General features: G+C 52.0%; 1 protein-coding gene and 5 non-coding genes across 9 annotated transcripts; 2 read left to right on the top strand and 4 right to left on the bottom strand.

Moving 5' to 3' along the window:
* Positions 1–322: 322 nt before the first annotated feature.
* Positions 323–394, bottom strand: TRNAG-UCC (transfer RNA glycine (anticodon UCC)). The gene has a single exon. It is a non-coding gene; the product is annotated as a tRNA-Gly (tRNA).
* A 694-nt stretch (positions 395–1,088) lies between these two features.
* TRNAG-UCC (transfer RNA glycine (anticodon UCC)) lies at positions 1,089–1,160 on the top strand. The gene has a single exon. It is a non-coding gene; the product is annotated as a tRNA-Gly (tRNA).
* Positions 1,161–2,147: 987 nt separating this feature from the next.
* On the bottom strand, positions 2,148–2,219 carry TRNAG-UCC (transfer RNA glycine (anticodon UCC)). Its single transcript has one exon. It is a non-coding gene; the product is annotated as a tRNA-Gly (tRNA).
* Positions 2,220–2,700: 481 nt separating this feature from the next.
* On the bottom strand, positions 2,701–2,772 carry TRNAG-UCC (transfer RNA glycine (anticodon UCC)). Its single transcript has one exon. It is a non-coding gene; the product is annotated as a tRNA-Gly (tRNA).
* A 734-nt stretch (positions 2,773–3,506) lies between these two features.
* On the top strand, positions 3,507–3,578 carry TRNAG-UCC (transfer RNA glycine (anticodon UCC)). The gene has a single exon. It is a non-coding gene; the product is annotated as a tRNA-Gly (tRNA).
* A 4,004-nt stretch (positions 3,579–7,582) lies between these two features.
* LOC144949840 (tripartite motif-containing protein 14-like) lies at positions 7,583–18,446 on the bottom strand. 4 transcript variants are annotated; one of them, XM_078879803.1, is made up of 9 exons: positions 18,360–18,446; positions 15,784–16,259; positions 14,534–14,638; positions 12,601–12,736; positions 11,826–11,921; positions 10,410–10,652; positions 9,785–9,807; positions 9,087–9,208; positions 7,583–8,471 (listed from the first exon to the last, which is right to left on the bottom strand). In XM_078879803.1, exons 2-9 carry the CDS (start codon positions 16,152–16,154, stop codon positions 7,588–7,590), a joined length of 1,980 nt encoding a protein of 659 aa, XP_078735929.1. In that variant the 5' UTR covers positions 16,155–16,259; positions 18,360–18,446; the 3' UTR covers positions 7,583–7,587. The 4 variants fall into 4 exon arrangements, with proteins under 4 accessions (XP_078735929.1, XP_078735930.1, XP_078735931.1 ...); XM_078879804.1 differs by having other exon boundaries at positions 18,369–18,438; XM_078879805.1 differs by having other exon boundaries at positions 15,784–16,189; positions 18,369–18,438.
* Between the last annotated feature and the right edge of the window lie 128 nt (positions 18,447–18,574).

The following is an 18,574-nucleotide window of genomic DNA, read 5'->3' as shown; positions in this document are numbered from 1 at the left end:
AGGCCTCCTCTTTTCCAAACCCATTGCCTCCCTCTCGTTCCTGCGATGAATTTAAAACAAAATGACCACTCGAAGATGACCTAAATCCGTCTCAGCTGTAAAATAAAACAATAAACACGTTCCTTCGGAGTGGGCAGGTAGGAACTTGGTTGGACAGCGCATTCGTGCACGACAGAGAGACAAATAATCCCTGGTGGGCAGTGTGGAACCTGTTGTTCCTACCTGTAAAATTGTTGCTTTGTGTTGCACGCGGTCTGTGTTTGTCCACTCGTTAGGGATGAGGCACCTCTATTTAAATACAAAAATACATATAACTTTAGCTTGCGACAGCCGGGAATCGAACCCGGGTCAACTGCTTGGAAGGCAGCTATGCTCACCACTATACCACTGTTGCTGTTGACCAATTCATCATCATCAACATCATCATCACCATCACGATCATCATCACCATCTCGATCATCACCACCATCACCATCTCGATCATCACCACCATCACGACCACCACCACCACCATCATCTCCACCATCATCACCATCACGATCATAACCACCGTCACTCACACCACCATCATCACCACCATCACGATCATCATCACGATCATCACCACCACCACCAACATCACCACCATCATCATCACCACAACCATCACCACCACCACCATCATCATAACCACCACCATTAATATCATCACCACCATCATCACCACCACCATCATCATCACCACAACCATCACCACCACCACCATCATAACCACCACCATTAATATCATCACCACCACCATTATCACCACCACCATAACCAGATACAGGGTACACACTTTATTATTGATTGATTCATTTATTTTCCAGCTGAGATAGATTCAGGACGTCATCTCCGAGTGGTCATTTAGTTTGTATTCATCGCAGGATCGAGAGGGGGGCATCGGGTTTGGGAAAGAGGAGCCCTTCAATCCAGCAGTGGATTGAGCCTGGCTGGTAATGGTGGTGGTGATGATGTTGATGATGATGTTGATAATGATGATGTTGATGATGGTGATGATGAGTGGGTCAACAGCAAGCTGCTCAACAGCAAGCTGCTCATCAACAACAGTGACAGTGGTATAGTGGTGAGCATAGCTGCCTTCCAAGCAGTTGACCCGGGTTCGATTCCCGGCTGTCGCATGCAAAGTCACATTTTATATATCTTGTATTTTATTTGCCAAGTGTTTAGATTCGTGCTGAGGTGAATGAATGAACGTGGGGGATGGTGGCGCATTGCATGCACAGAGAATACAGAGAGATGCAGCGTCTCACAGGGGGTGCTTTAACACATTCCTGCGGAGGCAGCTGGTAGGAACGTTGGGTTGCTCGGTCAATGGCCAGGGTCAACGGCAGCGTGGTGTATTCCGCAAATATGGCCGCGACTGTGAGGGCGGGCACAAGCTGGCGTGAGTAGGTTAAACGTTGAGTTTTATAAGGGCACCACGGGTTGACCAGCCCCACCCCTCCCACCCAAGCCACCCAGCCCCCCAAACCAGCCCCTCCCCACCCAGCCCCAGCCCTTCCCTACCCTCCCCTCCCCACCCAGCCCCTCCCTCCCCACCCAGCCCCTCCCTGCACGAGGGACACAATAATCCCCTGTGGGCTGGTGTAACCAGGAGGTTCCTACCAGTAAAATTGCTGCGGAGCAGCAGCAACAGCTACCTGCTCAGAAGCGACCTGTCACAAATAAGAGCCGCACACCGAAGCGAGCTGACCACGTGGACATTGGGAGCAGCAGCAGTCCAAATAGTCTGAACGCGTGGTTTGTAAAATGAGGCATGGGGAAAACACGGAGGAGGGAGCGCGGAGGAGGAGGCAGCGGAGGCAGGGCAGAGGAGATGATTTCCTAAATCCATCTCAACTATAAACGTTTAATAAATATGTAAATACGTACTCTTTGGTTCTTTCGGTAAAGTCACGTATATGAAAAAAAAAGAAATGAAAATCACTAAATGAAATCACAATGATTTAATAGTAGCTAATTTAAATCACAATGATTTAATCTAGTTATTTTCATTTCATTATTTTTATATTTCACCCACGTGACTTTTCCGAAAGAACCAAAGAGTTTGGATCCTTCCAGTCACGAAAACTTCAAATCTAGAATATAAAAAAAACTTACTGATTTGCGACAGCCGGGAATCGAACCCGGGTCAACTGCTTGGAAGGCAGCTATGCTCACCACTATACCACTGTCGCTGTTGCTCAACTTGCTGTTGACCCACTCATCATCATTATCACCACCATCATCAACATGGTGAGCCAGGCTCAATCCACTGCTGGATGAAGGCCTCCTCCCCTAATCCGTTGCCACACTCTCGATCCTGCGATGACATTTTTTTACCACTCACAACTGATCTCCTGACTCCATCTCAGCTGTTAAAATAAATAAATGAGCAATTTCCTACCAGTAAAATGGCTGCGGAGTAGCAGCAGCAGCAGCTACCTGCTCAGAAGCGACCTGTCACAAATAAGAGCCGCTCACCGAAGCGAGCTGACCACGTGGACATTGGGAGCAGCAGCAGCCCAAATAGTGTGAACGCGTGGTTTGTAAAATGAGGCATGGGGAAAACACGGAGGAGGGAACGCGGATGAGGAGGCAGCAGAGGCAGGGCAGAGGAGATGATTTCCTCAATCCATCTCAACTATAAACATTTAAATATATAAAAATTTGCAGATTTGCGACAGCCGGGAATCGAACCCGGGTCAACTGCTTGGAAGGCAGCTATGCTCACCACTATACCACTGTCGCTGTTGCTATTGAGCAGCTTGCTGTTGACCCACTCATCATCACCACCATCATTACCACCATTACCACCATCATCACCATCACCACCATCAACCACCACCACCATGAACATCGTGAGCCAGGCCCAATCCACTGCTGGATGAAGGCCTCCTCTTCTCCAAATCCGTTGCCACCACTCAGAGCTGATCTCCTGAATCCATCTCTTCCGTTAAAACTAAATAAATACGAAGACACTTCAGACGTGCAACAGACGGGAATCAAAACCTTGTAACTGCTTGCAAGGCAGCGATGCTCACCACGATACCACTGTCGCTGTTGCTATTGAGCAGCTTGCTGTTGACCCACTCATCATCACCACCATCATTACCACCATTACCACCATCATCACCATCACCACCATCAACCACCACCACCATCAACATCGTGAGCCAGGCCCAATCCACTGCTGGATGAAGACCTCCTCTTCCCCAAATCCGTTGCCACCACTCAGAGCTGATCTCCTGAATCCATCTCTTCCGTTAAAACTAAATAAATACGAAGACACTTCAGACGTGCAACAGACGGGAATCAAAACCTTGTAACTGCTTGCAAGGCAGCAATGCTCACCACGATACCACTGTCACGGCTGACACTCACATCAGTTGAATTAATCCTGGCTGATGATAATGACGATGACGGTGACGATGTTGATGGTGGTGATGATAAGTGGGTCAACAGCAAGCTGCTCAACAGCAACAGCGACAGTGGTATAGTGGTGAGCATAGCTGCCTTCCAAGCAGTTGACCCGGGTTCGATTCCCGGCTGTCGCAAGCTAAACTTATATATATTTTTGTATTTAAATAGAGGCGCCTCATCCATAACGAGTGAACAAACACCGACCGCGTGCAACACAAAGCGACGATTCCTTGCAGTCACGAAAGCTTCAAATCTAGAACTGAACCATCTCCATTCTACCAGGCAAAGCCCACCAAGGTGTTAACTTATGTTTCAGAAACGACCCGTACATCACAAATGATAGGCCAACAAAAAGCGGCCCATCATGCGGAAACCCCTTTTGTTATCTTTTTTAATGTTTGTGGCCGAGATGTTATCACGATGTTAGCTCCTGTTGAGAACGGTCTGACAGGTGTAGCTCTTAAACCATTTCGTTGTACCGTCCGCAAATGTTCGTTGACCAAGTCTTGCGAGTAGAATATCGTGGTCAAGTGTGTCCAAAGGCTTTTGACAAGTCGCGGAATAGTGCACAGCTGTGGCGGGCTTCATCCAGATTACTAAAGAGGAAATGTAAATACATAGTGTAATATTACAATGTATAGTAACGCAGTGTATCATTTAATGTTGGGTTTGTCTCTGGCAGTATATAGTACGGGGTATATCCGTGTGATGTAAGAAAAAAGTTTAGCTGGAGGCATATTATATATTATATTTTTTGCGACATAGAAGTGTAATGTATGACTTACTGTTAGTAGCTCAGCTTATTGGAGAGTATATTGATGATATTGATGTAGTTTATATTTTAGTTTTTTTACGTGGTGGTTTGGCTGCTGCAGCTCCTTACTATTAAAATTTCCCTCCCTTTATTACTTCTAATCCTACTTCCTCCCTTTATGACTGATAATCCTACATAATACACGAGCATAATATGACTTTGAGACCCCCCCCACCACCGACACATTCCACAAGTAGTGACTAATCCCATATCTGCATTTTCCATAAATATGCTAAATTCCTCTGTTGATATGTAAATTCATTTGTCAAGGCGCTCTCCTCCTCTAACCCAGCTTAAGTATACGCTGCCAAGCTTGGTGGTGTTCATTCGGACGCTGTCTTTCCGACAGCCCTGTTCTTCACCTGAGGATGGCTGCTTGCGTTGTGGCCGAAACGTCGTGAGAATTTTATTTCATTGTTTTATTGTTATTATTTCCCTTCCACGTGACTTTACCCAAAGAACCAAGGAGATGAATCCACCATAGCTGTAATAATAAAGTGATTCCCTCGCAAACAAAACCTGTTTACGATGAAGGAGATTTAGATTCTTTAGGGAGAAGTTTGTTTATACTTTTAAGTATTAAAACAAAAATTGGTAACTGGTGAAAGAATAGAGATTGGTTTAAAATCATTAGGGTCTTCCTTGGAACCATTTTTACACGCTGAACGAATAAGAGGGGATTTCGACTCCAGCGGAAGATATGTGGGAGGTTGAGAAAATGTATCGTGAGGTTTACGAATGAGCTCCGCTACAGCCACGAGTGCAAAAATGCGAGCATAGAGTCTTCTCGCGTGCATGACGATGTCTTGCCCGACGCGAGTTTATGCAATGCATCCAGTTCAGCTATGGGACTAAACGAGAAGTAGGGACGATGCCTTTCACAAACATTTTCAGGCTTGGTGTGAAGAGGTAGAAGAGGGGCGATAACTCTTTGGTTCTTCCGGTAAAGTCACGTAGAAGGGAAGTAATAAAATAATAAAGCATAAGAATTTATTATTACGATTTTATTCTTTTTTATTTTATTATTTCCCTTCTACGTGATAGATAGTTTATTATTTTATTATTTCCCTTCTACATGACTTTTTATTTTATTTTCATTCTACGTGACTTTACCGAAAGAACCAAGAAGACGAATCCCTGCAGTCACGAAAGCTTTAAATCGAAACTCTTTGGCTCTGTCGGTAAAGTCACATAGGGAAAAATAAAACAAATCACGACGTTTCGATCGCAACACAAACAATCTTCATCAGGTGGAACCGCAGCAAAAAACGTCGCGATTCATTTAATTTTTTTTTCTACCTACGTGACTTTACCGAAAGAACCAAAGAGTATGGTTTGCTGCAGTCACGAAAGCTTCAAATCAAGGGGGGTGATGTGAACGGCATCTGGTGCAATTCGGAGAAATTTGACTCTGGAGAGTGGTCCTAAATGAGAATTAAATCCATTGCCGCGGTCTTGTGAACACTTCTTCGCCATCCAATCGTTTAGTTTTTTTTAAGAGTATTTAGCATTTTTTTCTTTTCAACGGAGCTGAACGTTTGACAAAGTCCTGGGGCTTTTGTTGTTGTTGTTGTGAATTTAGCATAATGCGATGGCCCTCTAAAAATGTAGTGTTTCTTATTTGGCATGTCTATCTATTTCTGAGTGTGCTATAGTTAATCCAATCGGAGGTTATTTTATGTTTTTGCTTTATTCCAGGCTACATCTCGAGTACCAGGCTACAGCAGGGTGGGTGGCAGTGGCAGGTGACAGCAGAGTGGGTGGCAGTGCCAGGATGTTGGGGATAGCAGGAAAGGAATTCACACCACGTGGAGAGATTTATTTAAAACGAGAATTTAATACCAACAAGACTGCAGGAATACACCTGGCGCGAAGAATGAACCAACATCATCATCTCCCCCCCCCCCCACCGTTGCGATTGTTCAAGATCAGAATGTTTATTTGTACCGGTGGGAAATCCGATGAGCTGCAGAGTGATTTCTTTCCCCCTCGCAGATGTCCAGCGTGGTTTCTGGTGGCCGCAGAGTTAAACGCGTAACAACAAAACAACAGGTTACAACGTCCAGTAAAAAAACCAAAACACATTCACCTGCGAATAGTTGCTTCCTGCGATACACCGCGACACACCGCGACCTTCCTTACGCCAAATGTCGTTCTGGACGACGCTGGGTACATCCGTTACAGCAACGTGCAAATAACAGCAAACACTAAAATATAAAATTCAACCACGTTCGCCAATAGCTCGTGGGCCATCCACAAACCGTATCTTAAAAGCAATACATTATTTAGTCTCACCCTCCCCATTGCAAGTCAACGGGGGAGTAACATTTGTCGTACACATTTATTTTTACATCTTTATATTCCTGTAAACTCATCATCGTGACCCCGGTGATCACGGATGAAAACTCGCATACCATCCCCACCTTCTACCTCACACCCCCGCGCGACTCCTCCCAACAGCTGTTCGTCAACCCACAGCAGGCGGTGCTACTGTTGCTGCTGTGACAGGCACGTGGACTGGGGCTGCGTGCCGCGCAGCTGCGAGTTGGGGGGGGGGGGTTGACGGATTTCCGTTGCGCGACGGCAGACGCAGGGAACGCGGTTAAATGCCCTCCTTGGCTCACGGACTACGACACCTTCACACCCACCTCCTAATTGCCCCCTCCCCACCTTACCCATCCTTCCCCCCCCCTACATTACCCATCTGCCCCCACCTTACCCATCCCCCCCCCCCCCACCTTACACTATCCCCCCCCACCTTACCCCTGTCCCAACGTAACTACCCCTCCCATACCCATCCTTCCCCCACCCCTTACATTACCCATCTGCCCCTACCTTACCCCCCCCCATACCCATCCTTCCTCCCCCCTACATTACCCATCCCCCCCCCACCTTACCCATCATCCCCCCCACCTTACCCATCCCTCCCCCACTTTACCCATCATCCCCCCCACCTTACCCATCCCTCCCCCACCTTACCCATCCCTCCCCCACCTTACCCATCCCCCCCCCCACCTTACCCATCCCCCCCCCACCTTACCCATCCCTCCCCCACCTTACCCATCATCCCCCCCACCTTACCCATCCCTCCCCCACCTTATCCATCATCCCCCCCACCTTACCCATCCCTCCCCCACCTTACCCACCCCCCCCCCGACCTTACCCATCCCCCCCCCCCATACCCATCCTTCCCCCCCCCTACATTACCTATCTGCCCTCACCTTACCAATCCCCACCTTCCCCATCACCCCCCCCCACCTTACCCATCCCCCACCTTATCCACCCCCCTCCTTATCCACCCCCCTATCCCCCCCCTTCCCCCCACCAATCTACTCGAGCTCCACCATGGTGAGGGAGCCGTCCCACACGAGCACGGCGAGGGCGGGGAACAGCGGCTGCGTGAACTTGGCGTGGAACGTGTGCAGCAGCGTCATGTCGTCCGCCAGGTAGAAGGACAGCAGCCCCGCGTCGCAGTCCAGGAAGACGCCCACCTTGCGAACCGGCGCCACTGCCGCCACCGCCGGTGCTGGTGCCAAGGCTGGTGCCAAGGCTGGTGCCAAGGCTGGTGCCAAGGCTGGGGCCAAGACTGGGGCCAAGACTGGGGCCAAGACTGGGGCCAAGACTGGGGCCAAGACTGGGGCCAAGACTGGGGCCAAGACTGGGGCCATGGCTGGTGCCACGGCCGGTGCCACGAACAGGGCCGGTGCCAGTGTCGGTGCCGGTGCTAGTGCCAACGACGGTGCCAGTGCCAACAACGGTGCCAATGCCGGTGCCAACGCCGGTGCCGCCGGCATTTCACCGGCGTCGCCCTGCTGCTGCTGCTGCTGCAGCTGCTGCAGCTGCAGCGGGTTCGGGCGCAGCAGCAGCGTGCCCACGCCGCCGTGGCGAGCAGTCAGCTCGCTGTTGTCCATGAAGAGGCACCACGACTCGCCGTTCTCACCCAGCTTGCAGACGCCGCCCTGGCCCTTGCGCGGGACGGAGCCGTAGGCGACGCCGACGCGCCACGAGCCCGCGCCGCCCACGTCCACCTCCCAGTAGTGGCGGCCAGACGCCAACGGCCGGGCGCCCAGCACCTGCGGGTGCCAGCAGTCGAAACGCTCGGGGTGGTCGGGCGGCGGCTGGCGCGGCGGGGAGCCCATGACGGTCTTGAGGTCGCGGGAGACGCGCAGCCACGGCGACGCGGTGGTCGGGTTCAGTGTCGGGGAGCAGCCGTCTGGGTGGGGGGGGGTGGGTGGGGTGCAACCTCCGGTTAGCACGGTTGGCTGCGTACGGTGTGAAAGAGGTTCAATGGACGTGCTATACACTTACACACTCTGCCGTAGGCCGAGTGGGTGGGCGGCAGAGTGGTCGTGTGGGCGGGTGGCCGAGTGGGTGGTGGCCGTGTGGGTGGCCGAGTGGGTGGTCGTGTGGGTGGGTGGCTGGGTGGATATGTGGGTGGGTGGATATGTGGGTGGGTGGCTGGGTGGATATGTGGGTGACTGGATAGTTGTGTGGGTGGCTGGGTGGCTGGATATGTGGGTGGCTGGCTGGGTGGTTATGTGGGTGGCTGGCTGGATAGTTGTGAGGGTGGCTGGCTGGGTAGTTGTGTGGGTGGCTGGGTGGTTGTGTGGGTGGATAGATAGTTGTGTGGGTGGCTGGGTGGATAGTTGTGTGGGTGGCTGGGTGGATAGTTGTGTGGGTGGCTGGGTGGTTATGTGGGTGGCTGGCTGGGTGGTTATGTGGGTGGCTGGCTGAGTAGTTGTGTGGGTGGCTGGGTGGTTATGTGGGCAAGTAGCTGGTTGGGTTCTTCCCAACCCCGGGCTTGGCGCTGCTACACCGGCGTGCTCACATCTCTCGGCGATGAGTGGCAGCGGGCGCGTGCCCATGATCTTCTGCAGAGAGATGATCTTGTCCAGGTCCGTTGTGGTGGACAGCAGCAGGCCCTTGGTGTGCACCTTGGCGGGCACGCTACTGCAAGACAGAGAGAGAGAGAGAGCGCAGGTACAGCTTAACTCCCAACGGTCGTCCAATAGAAAACAAACGGCACGCGCGCATTCTGCGTTAGGGAAGTCACACGCTCTGCGTTCTAATGGCGCACGCTCCTTGTGTAAAGCGCCCCCCACCCCCCGCCCAGAGTGTGAGGACCGGCATCGTCCCAGCGACAGCGCGCCAGCCTGGACGTGCGCCGGTGGGCGAGCCAAGCGGGCACTGACTGTAGACCGCTCAAGGCTGCATCTGAGAAGCACAGCAGCAGTGCCTCCATTGGCGTCAGCGCTCCGGCAATTATACGTGTCCCCACGATTCAATTCGAACAAATTATCCGGTGGCGGCGATCATGCCGCCACCGCCGCCACTGCATTGGCGGCGGTGCGACAGGCAAGAGACGACGACGACAACTCCAACACGGACCGGGTAAATAACAGCGAACGCCACACGCGTGTGTGCGTGCGTGTGCGTCTGTCACCTTCAAAAGGAAACGTATAGACAATAGGCGAGTTTTCAGAGGGCGGGGGGAGGGGGGGGGGACTCGGTGTTAACGAGACTCACGTAAGCTCGTTGAGAACCGGATCCTGCAAAAGAGAACAAGTGAGAGGTGAGTTTTACTCTCACTCAGCTCTGGAGAGAAACTCAACAAAAACTGAACAATGATGACGCACGTGCGCCCTTTGGCGTTTTCGTCCAACACCATGTGAGACTGGGCTCTAAGAAAAGCTGTCTCGGGTGTGGACCAATCAATTTCAAGGACAGTGCATACATTATCAGAGTTGTGTTTTTTTTGCATTCTGACCGCAGGTATTGTGGTTAATGCAAACTTGACTCCTTGTTAAAAAAAGGTGTCAGTTTTGTTGCCAGATAAAAGGGTAAAAAACCAATTATCATATTTTAAATCTGTTCGTGAATACCATTTGAATCTTTCGGTAAAGTCACGTAGAAAAATAATAGTAGATCACGACGTTTCGATCGCCACACAAGCCGGTCGTCCTCAAGAACCAGAGAGTATTGATTCCTGCAGGTCACGAAAGCGTCAGATCTACAGTGAACATTGAACTGAAGCTTGACTTCAAAAAATCAAATCGCAATCGCATCCGTCAGAAAAATCGCAAGTAGACATTTTCCCCAAATCGTTCAGCCCCCCCGTGTCTAGTCGTGCATCGTGTTAGTTAACATGCACCTGCAAGAACGCGATGGGGTCGTGCGTCTCGAGCAGCGCCTCCAGGCGCGAGATGATGCAGCCGAGGGCTTCGATCTCCTTGCGGTGGCGCTCGATCGCGAGCTGCGTGGAGTAGAGCACGGGGCCGCACTGCGCGTCCAGACCGCGGACGACCTCGTCCTCCTCCTCTTCGTCGTCGTCCGCCGCCGGCTTGCTGACGGCGTAGAAGGCGCTCACCCGCGTCTTGATCGCGTCCGTGTATCTCTGCGATCGCGGAATTTCAAACAAAAGACAGCGATGCGAGGGAGCTCCCTCCTCCCCCCTGGGTAGACGTCCATTTGGTTTCTTAAAGAAAGATGCGCGTGCGTTTTTAAATCCTTTATATTAAGTTCGCTCGCTTGCTTGATTGCTTGCGCGCTTACGACCGTGCAAATCTTTCGGTCGTTTTTTAACCCACTTCCCGTGAGCCAATCGAGCTGAGATTTTCCACACACACTCGTTGTGCGTGACAATTCATTTTCGTGAAAAAATTTTTTGCAAAATTTTACACTTTTTAGGAAATGTTTTTTTATATATAATAACCAATTGCTTAATGCTGCCAGGCAATCATCTGACCCATAGGTGGCAGCCATCTCAAGCCAGAGGACGAGAGGACTCTAGCCGCCACGCATATAAAGGATTTATAGTGAAAAACTTTGTTTTTACGGGTACATTTTTTTTTGTTTTTACAACTTGTGGGGCAGTCGTGAACACACCGATGTCGCCCACCATTGCTAGCCGTCCCTGCTGCAATCGCTCCCCCCTTATATACCCCGCAGGCCTAGCCCCTATCAGAAAGTGCCCACCCCTCCCCCACTCTGGCACGTGCCTTCAATTATCTCAACGTCGACATTGCGCTGTCTCCACCCCCCCCCCACCCCCACAACTTTCTGGGGCCCGTCAGCCGATCATCTCAACGCACAGTGTGCAAATTAATGAATGCTTTATCTATACAGTACCTTAAGGGGCACCTGTTCTTGATTATCTCAACTCTTGTGTTCCAATCCCTATTACTACTCCTATTACTACACTATCCACTATCACTATCCACTATCACTACCCCTATCACTACCCCTATCACTACCCCTATCACTACCCCTATCACTACCCCTATCACTACCCCTATCACTACCCCTATCACTACCCCTAACCGCGATCACTACCCCAACCCCTATCACTACCCCTATCACTACCCCTAACCGCGATCACTACCCCAACCCCTATTACTACCCTATCCACTATCACTACCCCTATCACTACCCCTATCCCAATTACAATAAACTTATCACTACCCCTATCACTACCTTAACCACTATCACTACCATTACCCCAACCCCGTTTACCACCACCGGTATCAGTGGGGGTATCGTCAGGGGCATCAGTCGGGGTATCGGTCACCTCCACTCGGTCGTGGAATGCCGTCAGCTCGTGCACTTTGGACTCGGAGTTCTTCTTGCGGTCGATCCTCCCCTCCCTCTCCATGGTCACCAGCAGCTGCCAACGAGGTTGGGGGAAGCAGCGTCGGAAAGACGTCGGGGAATCGACTGGTAAGCGGTTGCACACCCAGAGGCACACGAAGACCCACAGAGGCCCACGGAGGCCCACTGAGGCCCACTGAGGCCCACGGAGGCCCACGGAGGCCCACGGAGGCACACACAGAGACCCACGGATAATACACAGACCCACGGGCAATACACAGAGACTTACAAAGACCCAGAGAGGCACACAGAGGCCCACGGATATACAGAGACCCACAGAGAGACCCACAGAGAGACCCACAGAGAGACCCACAGAGAGACCCACAGAGAGACCCACAGAGAGACCCACAGAGAGACCCACAGAGAGACCCACAGAGAGACCCACAGAGAGACCCACAGAGAGACCCACAGAGGGACCCACAGAGAGACCCACAGAGAGACCCACAGAGAGACCCACAGAGAGACCCACAGAGAGACCCACAGAGAGACCCACAGAGAGACCCACAGAGAGACCCACAGAGAGACCCACAGAGGGACCCACAGAGAGACCCACAGAGAGACCCACAGAGAGACCCACAGAGAGACCCACAGAGAGACCCACAGAGAGACCCACAGAGAGACCCACAGAGGGACCCACAGAGAGACCCACAGAGAGACCCACAGAGAGACCCACAGAGAGACGCACGACGACTCACCTTCCTCTCCTCATACTCGTCCTTGGCCGCCACCAGCTGGTGGTTCTTGTGAGTGCCGAACAGCGAGCAGTCGGAGCACACCAGCAGCCCCTCCCGGGTGCAATAGTAGCGGAGCGTCGCGCCATGCTCCGTGCACCTGGGGTGGGGGGGGGTCGGGGCGGGGTCGGGGCGGGGTCACAATTTGAAAGGAAACGGCACCACCTCCAGGTAGGGTGTTGATCAGGGGCGGTTTCTTCATTAGGGCGATTGGGGTGACGCACCACCAAAGTGTGAAAGGGACTTTTTCAATCACATTCAAAATCTCATTCAACCACAGAGTTACGCTAGCCATTACTGTGCCTCTGGATATAGTCCAATCAGCGTCATGTCACGTTCTGTGGAGTACCGCCTCTTTTTGGGCGATTTCACTCCGGCTGAGAATCGCCCAGAGTGTTCCCATAGACTTGCATTCAAAGATGTTTTTTTTCGAACAGCAGCCGCTGCAATGCATTCTCTATGGCTTCCGGGAGGGCTCGCACTAACGTGCTTACGTCATCATACGTAAGCACGTTTCAGTCAACAATATTACTTGTCGCCACCTAGTGGAATCTTTAATAAAAGAATCTGAGTGGATTGTAATAATAGTGAGTATAAAAACAAACAAGGAGATGTATTGTAAGAGTCACTTTATTTTTCATTAATATTAAAGTAGTGAAGTTGCCTTTACATGCTTAAGCTGTTAATTTATCCATTGCATGGGTGGACCTTATCCTTATCAATCATCCAGACATTTGCCCCCCCCTGAGAGATTTTGCAGGAGCCGCCACAGGTGTTGACTGTTATGTTAGCCGACTCTGTGTTGCATTGCATTATATTTCTAAGTTTACTCGGTTTGTTTTCTCATTCATTCGTACCCGATGACGATTGCTTGTGTTGCAATTCGAAAAGTCGTATGCTATTATTTAATTTATTTTTCTTTCTACGCGACTTTACCCAAAGGACCAAAGAGTTGTATAGTGTCGTGTATCGTGAAGGGTACAGTAGTGTATAGCGTAGTGTATAGCAGTGTAGTGTATAGCAGTGTAGTGTATAGCAGTGTAGTGTATAGCAGTGTAGTGTATTGCAGTGTAGTGTATTGCAGTGTAGTGTATAGCAGTGTAGTGTGTAGTGTATAGCAGTGTAGTGTATAGCAGTGTAGTGTATAGCAGTGTAGTGTATAGCAGTGTAGTGTATAGCAGTGTAGTGTATAGCAGTGTAGTGTATAGCAGTGTAGTGTATAGCAGTGTAGTGTATAGCAGTGTAGTGTATTGCAGTGTAGTGTATTGCAGTGTAGTGTATTGCAGTGTAGTGTATAGCAGTGTAGTGTATAGCAGTGTAGTGTATAGCAGTGTAGTGTATAGCAGTGTAGTGTATAGCAGTGTAGTGTATAGCAGTGTAGTGTATAGCAGTGTAGTGTATAGCAGTGTAGTGTATAGCAGTGTAGTGTATAGCAGTGTAGTGTATAGCAGTGTAGTGTATAGCAGTGTAGTGTATAGCAGTGTAGTGTATAGCAGTGTAGTGTATAGCAGTGTAGTGTATAGCAGTGTAGTGTATAGCAGTGTAGTGTATAGCAGTGTAGTGTATAGCAGTGTCGTGTATAGCAGTGTCGTGTATAGCAGTGTCGTGTATAGCAGTGTCGTGTATAGCAGTGTCGTGTATAGCAGTGTATAGCAGTGGTGTATAGCATAGTGTATAGCATAGTGTATAGCGTAGTGTATAGTGTAGTGTATAGTGTAGTGTGTAGCATAGTGTGTAGCGTAGTGTATAGTGTGTAGCGTAGTGTATAGCATAGTGTATAGCATAGTGTGTAGCGTAGTGTATAGCATAGTGTATAGTGTAGTGTAAATAGCATCTGAAAGCGGCGCGCGATGCGGTGGCCGTTGTTGTCCGATGGCCGAGCCAAGCGGTGGTTTACCGGCGAGCGGCGACGTTGATGCCGAGCGGAGCCAGCACATGGCCGCTGAAGGCCGGGTCGTGCCGGTGGAGTTTCACGTGGGCCTCGCAGAGAGCCGACTCGCACCTGCCGCACAAAAGCAGGCGGCGTCGTCATGAGGGTCGGCATCGAAACCCCGCGTACGACCTCCTGTATAGCAGGCGAGGTAGTTAACATCTCCTCGCCACCACCCCCCCCCCCCCGCCCCTTGCATGTGGAGTGTACATCCGGTGAACTTCTTTCGCGCCATACGTTTTAAACGGAGGTGCGGCGGGGGAAGAGGGCAACAAACTAAACACAAGAACAAGCAGTTTTTAATAAATTAATTTTCAATTTAGCATAGTGGTGTAGTGTATAGTAGTGTAGTATGTAGTGTATAGTGTAGTGTAGAAGCATCACCTGGTACTACCACCGTCACCACGACTTGGTCCCACTAATGCCATCACCACCACCACCAAGACTTGCTACCACAACCATCACCATAATCATCACCATGACCTGGTACCACCACCACAACCACCACCACCCATTACCAACAACATCAACCGCCATTCGCCACTAGGTGGCGGTGACGTCACGACGACGCTTGTGCCAGGCCATGTGCACCTTGAGGCCACGTGCAGTGTCGAACGCCCGCTGGCAGGTCACGGGGCAGACCCAGCAGATGCCACGGGTCGACTGACTGAGATGACCGAGATGACTGGCTGATGCACCACCTGTGCCCCCTACTGTGCCAATTTGCTATGCTTTAGCCACCCGGCGCTCCGCTCGTTGTTGTGAGCGTGGCTCCTCCGCCCTCCGTTGTTGCTGAAGGGCGACTGCCTCCAACTGCCCAGTAGCGTCCTTCACGAGCCTCCTCCACAGAGGCCGATCTTGACACCGCTGATACCAGTCATCGGCAAGTCCACTCAGCTCCACGTCCTCCTGTACCACATCACTCCATCTCTTCTCTAGCCCGTGCCGCGCCCGTTTAGCCCCCTCGATCCGGCCGAACAAAAGCTGTTTAGCCATGCGGTGGCTGGGCATGCGGGCTACATGGCCCAGCCAACGCAGCCTTGCCTGCCGGAGGAGCTCACCGATGGGACTTTGCCCAGATTTTTCAAGGATTTGTGAGCTCCTCACACAATCCAGCCTGGTTAAACCCAGAATGGATCGTAGGCAGGCCAGCCTAAATGTTTCCAACCGGCGAAGATGCTCCATTACCACCACCACAACCACCACCACCGCGGTACCTGAGGCACGTCTTGACGGCCAGCACGTCTTCGCCGAGGCAGCTCTTGCACGACACGGCCGCCGCCGCCGCCTCGTCGTCGTCATCGTCGTCACCGTGGGCCACCTTTCGCCGCCTCTTCTTCACCTCCTCCACCATGTTGGCGAGCACGACCGTCTTGGCGAGCCGCCGCTTGCGCGGGTACTCCTTGCGGCACACGGGGCACGTGCAGCAGGGGTGGGCCGGAGCGCGGCGCTGGGCGGCCCACGAGGCGGCGATGCAGGTCCGGCAGAATGTGTGGCCGCACGGCAGCGTGATGGGCCAGTCGAAGAGCTCCAGGCAGATGACGCAGCGGAGGTCGCGGTAGTGGACAAGCGCCGCCTCTTCCTCCATCGCGTCGTTTCGGTCGCGTTCGGCGTTGGAGGAGTCTGCGGTGATGGTGGTGGTGGTGGGGCAAGGTTGTGTGGTGTTGTTGTGCCAACGACCATCACCACCCCGCTAAAATCACCACCACCACCACTCAATTATCACCACCACCCACTCATCACCACTATCAACACCACCCACTTATCACCACCACCAGTGCCGGATTATCCTCGTGGCAAAAGTAGCATATGCTCAGGGCACCGCACTTTCCAGCTATCAATTCCGGTTCAGCGATTCTGCACTTGCTCTATTACTATAGTACTATACCGCCTTCAACTTTCACGAACGACTTGGGTGTTCAAGGTTAGCGATTTGTCGTACTATCTGGCTGTATAGCAAATTAATAAATACAATTACTTTACTATGCAAGTTAAAAATGTGTTTAAATATTGATGCGTTTTAAAAATTCAGGGCCCTTTTATAACACATGCTACAGGCCCCGCGCCTAGCTTCATCCGGCATTGACCACCACCACCCCACTTATAATTACCACGACGACCCACTTATAATCACCACTACCAACACCAGCTTATCAAAGATTGCCCCGTGTAGCCTTCATCAGGCTCTGGAAGCAAGTGGATGTTAGCAGCGAGTAGCAGCAGTAGTAGCAGCAGCAGCTATGAAGGCTACCGGCACTGTGGCACATACGAAGGGGGGATTGGTGGCCAGAACCACGCACATCCGGGCCGCCTTTGTCTCCCCTAGTGGCGACGGTTTACCACCGAGTCCACCTAGGGGAGTACCCGGGACTCTCGGTTTAGATGACAGTCGCTGGTGGTGTTGGCCGTGAGCATCTGCCGTGTTCGTAGCGCTAACCGCTGCACCATCGCTCATAACCACCATCACCAACCAACCACGCACTAAGAAGCTGAAGTCTTGAAACCATAGCTCACTCTCATGCGGTGATGGGGTGTGTGGATGTGTGCGAGTGTGTGTGCGAGTGTGTGTGTGAGTTTGTGAGTGTGTGTGTGAGTGTGCGAGTGTGTCTGTGTGTGCGAGTGTGTGAGCGAGTGAGTGTGTGTCTGTGTGTGTGAGTGTGCGTCTGTGTGTCTGTGAGTGTGCGTGAGTGTGTGCGAGTGTCTGTCTGTGCGCGAGTGTGTGTCTGTGTGAGGGTGCGTCTGTGAGTGCGTGTGTGAGTGTGTGCGAGTGTGTGTCTGTGTGTCTGTGTGCGAGTGTGTGTGTGTGTGCGAGTGTGTGTGTGTGTGCGAGTGTGTGTGCGAGTGTGTGTGTCTGTGAGAGTGTGCGAGTGTGTGTGAGTGTGCGTCTGTGTCTGTCTGTGTGTGTGCGAGTGTGTGTGAGTGCGCGAGTGTGTGTGTCTGTGTGAGTGTGTGAGTGTCTGTGTGAGTGTGTGAGTGTCTGTGAGTGTGTGTGAGTGTGCGAGTCTGTGTGAGTGTCTGTCTGAGTGTGCGTCTGTGTGTGCGTCTGAGTGTGCGTCTGTGTGTGCGTCTGTGTGTGCGAGTGCGCGTGTGTGTGTGTGTCTGTGTTTCTATGTGTGTGTCTGTGTGTGTGTGTGTCTGTGTGATAATTGTTAAGCGTTGACACCGCACGCGTTAGCGGCGGTCGAGACTCGCTGCCGTGAGCGACGCGGCGACTCGAGCCTTCGCGCGCCTCTTCATGGCGAGGTGATGGCGGTTATGGCGGTGATGTTGTGTTTACTGCTTAGCCAGAGGGGCAACCACCCACACCAACACAACCACTACCACACCGCCCACCCACACCGCCCCACCACCACTACCACCGCCCCACTACCCCACTACTACCGCCCCACCGCCACCACCACACCGGCCCACCACTACCACACCGCACCACCACCACACCGCACCACCACCACTACTACTGCCACCACTACTACTGCCACCACCACCACACAGCACCACCACCACTATTGCCACCACCACCCCCGCACCACCACCACTATTGCCACCACCACCACCGCACCACCACCACTATTGCCACCACCACCACTACCGCACCGCACCACCACCACTACCGCACCACCACCACCACTACCGCACCACCACCACACCGCACCACCACCACTATTGCCACCACCACCACCACTATTGCCACCACCACCACCACACCACCACCACAACGCTCTCTCTCTCTCTCCCACCACGACGAGCGCTACCGCGATGCTAACGCCGCAACTCAAGAAGACAAACCACGTACAGTGCGTACAGTGCGTTACAGTGCGGCGGAGACGGTGAGCCGACTTCCTGCAGCGCTCGCTGACGTCACCGACACGGCGGGAGGGGGAGGGGCTACGAAGATTCCACCCCTCTGATAGTTGCTGCCCCTTTTTATAGACCCCGCCCCGTCCTTAGACAACGCCCCCTTTTATAGACCACGCCCCCTTTGTTAGTTTTCGCTTCCTTTTTAAAGAC

The sequence above is a fragment of the Lampetra fluviatilis genome, chromosome 55 (assembly GCF_964198595.1).
Source record: "Lampetra fluviatilis chromosome 55, kcLamFluv1.1, whole genome shotgun sequence".
NCBI lineage: Eukaryota > Metazoa > Chordata > Hyperoartia > Petromyzontiformes > Petromyzontidae > Lampetra > Lampetra fluviatilis.
This window is presented reverse-complemented; position numbering and strand designations above follow the sequence as displayed.

Excerpts from the sequence above, each read along its gene's own strand:
- LOC144949840 (XM_078879803.1), bottom strand. The coding sequence starts at position 16,154 with ATGGAGGAAGAGGCGGCGCTTGTCCACTACCGCGACCTCCGCTGCGTC. Across the intron at positions 9,808-10,409 it reads ACCCCATCGCGTTCTTGCAG|GATCCGGTTCTCAACGAGCT; the intron begins GTGCATGTTAAC and ends TCTCTTTTGCAG. Across the intron at positions 9,209-9,784 it reads CCGGTTCTCAACGAGCTTAC|TAGCGTGCCCGCCAAGGTGC; the intron begins GTGAGTCTCGTT and ends TCTGTCTTGCAG.